This window comes from Neltuma alba, unplaced genomic scaffold (genome assembly GCF_004799145.2).
Source record: "Neltuma alba isolate B1F8T4 unplaced genomic scaffold, ASM479914v2 tig00011180_pilon, whole genome shotgun sequence".
NCBI classification, from domain to species: domain Eukaryota; kingdom Viridiplantae; phylum Streptophyta; class Magnoliopsida; order Fabales; family Fabaceae; genus Neltuma; species Neltuma alba.
In genome coordinates, this window is record NW_021635907.1 from 67128 (window position 1) to 70270 (window position 3143).

The 3143-nt window shown below is 36.1% G+C and overlaps 1 protein-coding gene across 2 annotated transcripts; it reads left to right on the top strand.

Moving 5' to 3' along the window:
• The first annotated feature begins 234 nt into the window (after positions 1–234).
• On the top strand, positions 235–2744 carry LOC114762040 (anaphase-promoting complex subunit 13-like). 2 transcript variants are annotated; one of them, XM_028951491.1, is made up of 4 exons: positions 235–321; positions 1778–1878; positions 2000–2053; positions 2393–2744. In XM_028951491.1, exons 2-4 carry the CDS (start codon positions 1803–1805, stop codon positions 2452–2454), a joined length of 192 nt encoding a protein of 63 aa, XP_028807324.1. In that variant the 5' UTR covers positions 235–321; positions 1778–1802; the 3' UTR covers positions 2455–2744. The 2 variants fall into 2 exon arrangements, with proteins under 2 accessions (XP_028807324.1, XP_028807325.1); XM_028951492.1 differs by having other exon boundaries at positions 1785–1878.
• The last annotated feature ends 399 nt before the right edge of the window (positions 2745–3143 follow it).

Below are 3143 nucleotides of genomic sequence, written 5' to 3' on the forward strand. Positions count from 1 at the left end.
GGCAAATACTGTCTTTTGGTTTGTGCCAAAAATCACCCGTGTTCTCTGCCGCGGCGGTGCCTCCGCTTCATCCTCTCCGCACAACGCATTGTCAATCCCTTTCCCATCTTCATCTCTTCTCTACTTTAGCTTGAACTACACGAATTACTCCCCTTCTTGGACACGAATCGTGTCGAAGAAGCTTGAGGGAGTCTATATTAGAGGGAAGGTGGGACAGGGAGTGGGAAATACAGAGCCAGAGAAAGAGAAGAGGGAGCGAGACGAGAGGAATCAGAGATCGGGGAGGAGATAAGCCACAGGCAAATCGGTCTTTGAACCAAGGTGATCATCCTGATTCTTCCTCTAACCTCTATTTCTTCGATTGGGTACTGGTTTAAGGGGAAGAGGCGATTGAAACTAAAGCAAAACAATAGGAAAGTTCCGTTCTTTTAGAGGCATGAGGTGCTATTTGAAAATTATAAAAGAGATGGAATGTTCTCGTATTGATGGAATTTGAGTAGTCTAAGTGCATTACCTGAAATATAAATGTTGTTAGCATAAAGTATATGTCGTTGGTGCTGTTCAGATCATGTGAAGTTATACGAGAATGTTGAAAATCTGGAAGTTAGAAACTGAATAAAAGCTGACTGTGTTGATAAAGTTTACGAGCTAAAATTATACTCCTCTGCCTTTTGTAGTGTAATTTACACTGCAAAAAGGTCTTATATCTAGGACAGACTAAATGAGTAATAAATTGGAGAGTTAAGCAAGTACAGTGTTCAGAGTGTTCTATGGTATGTTTGAGAATAGTAAAGTTTGATTTATGAAAATTCTCATCTTCTGTTTCGGCCAATGTACTTGGATGGGAAAGAATTGAGTTTTGTTGAATTTGAACTTTTAATGTGCTTAGAAGAGGATTTTATAAAGCTGAAAATCTAATTGAAGTTTGCTGTTTGGTATTTATAAATATTAAGTTGTTGATTAGGATGTTAAGCAAAAGCTTAAGCTAACGTTTAAATTGCTGGAAAAATTTCCAGATTTTATAATCTTTCTGTTTGAAATGTTTTGAGGGTAAAAGCTGATTATAGTTGAGGAATGCTGTTTGGATGCCAAGAAAGTGTGTTTTCCTTTGATTAAAATTTTCCATCTCCATGTATACAAGGAACGAAGGGACTAACATACACAAGACTGTCAATGAATCCTTCAAGATTTTTCCAATTTTTCTTTTTTGATTTAGGTTTTTAACGGAAAATGTTTCATAATAAACGAATCAAAAACGGCTTACTCTTGGGGGAAAAGAAAATAATTCATTATTTATGATCTAGACATCATTGTGCAAATGTAAGTGCTGTGTGTATTCTTCTCCATCTATTTTAATTTTCTTTTAATTTTGAATCTACCATTGTGGATTGCTTTAGTTTCTTTTCTTCTTTTTCAATACTTGCTTGGTAACCAGCATTGCAAGTCCCATTGAAGAGAATTTCTAATGTTAAATACTCAAAATTATGATCTTGCTGATCTACAGCCGTAATTGATCACGGTTAAGAAATGAGCCTTCGATCCTATCTAATTTTAAATCTAGATTTATATCACAATCGACATGTGACACTGCATAAGAGAATTAACATTCTGTTTTTTGTTTAATATATCTTATACACTTCAGTTTTGCTCCGAGCTTGTTGGGACTAGGATGCTTATGTTAAAGATTTGTGTGTCACTTCTTTTGCTTTTCATCCCCGCTCTCATGTTTTCTGTTTCTTCTTCTTCCTTTTTTTTTTTTTTTTTTTAATGCGAATAGGGCGTAGGCTGTTGAATGATCAAATATGGCAGAACTGAGCTTGGGTATTCTTATTGATATTGTTGATGAGGAGTGGATGAGATATACACTCCCTGATAATGGTATGTTCTTACGCTGTTTTATTGGGATATAGACTCCTGTGGTTACAAACATAACGAAGAATGTCTCTGTTATAGTCATTTGAGCTTGATGTAAAAGCGCCTTAACCTCTTGTTCTTACAGATCTTCCGCTGCCTCCAACACTGATAGTTCGGACAGATGATACTGAGGACTCAAGTATGTTATTCCAAATCTTAATTGAGTCATGTTCTTTATTATTCATATAAGAGTTTCTGGATAAACTCTTTCTTCACTTCCATAAAAATGTAAAAGCTTAAATTTAACGTGATTGTTAGGTAACTTCATGTTTGTTAGTCTATAAAATCTTGTGACGCAAGATAAGAGGGGAAAATAAAAGAAGAAAGAGTGAAATTCTCTGTTGCTAAAGATGTCCAGATTGTTAAAGCATATCTTTGGACACCTGTGCGGGAAACGAATGACTGAGATTATAATAATTGCGCGCCTTTTATTGGAGATTTGTATCCGGTACTTGCACATTGCTTTGCTGTTAATCAGATCAGGAGACCCAGCAAGTCAATGCGGATGCTTGGCATGATCTTGCCATGGGCCCAGAATAGAAACCTTATTTGTCAACGAGGGTCGTCCCTCGTAATAAGTGGATGTTGTTTCTGTACTTTTGTGTCACATCATCCATTTTGTACTTCTGTCACGTCTAATGTTGAATTCCTAGTTTTTGTTTTGTCATCTACATTGTGTAATTAGAGAAGGAATGTGAATGAGATATCGACTTAATTAGATCGCCTCCTGAGCTATCTCATTTATTTTATGTCATCTAAGGTGCATATAATGCATCCTACTAGCCCTCATAACAGATTTATATCCATGCAATTAGTTCTGTAGTTGAAAAGTGGCATATTGATTAATGGTCAATCCGGTCATAAGATGTTAAATTAGGGCCCTCAAATCCTAGTTGCAGCTAACACGCTGGCTCTGTAAATCTGAGTCCATATCAAGGAAGTCAATCAAAATGATTCTTTGTTTGACAGTAACATTCTACTTTGGCTCATTTCCAACTTGGCTGGATCTAGAATATTTTAGCTAGCACAACTTTGCATCCTAAATACAGGTTTCACGCATAACGTGCATTGCTTTTTATTTTCTTTAGTCCTGCCCGTTAATCCTGTTATAACGTGCGTTACTTTTTATTTTCTTTGGTCCTGTTCGCTAATCCAACAGGTATCCCATGGCTACTCAAATATAGTTTTTAAGCATTAATATATGAACACATTTTACTTTGCAATTTGAG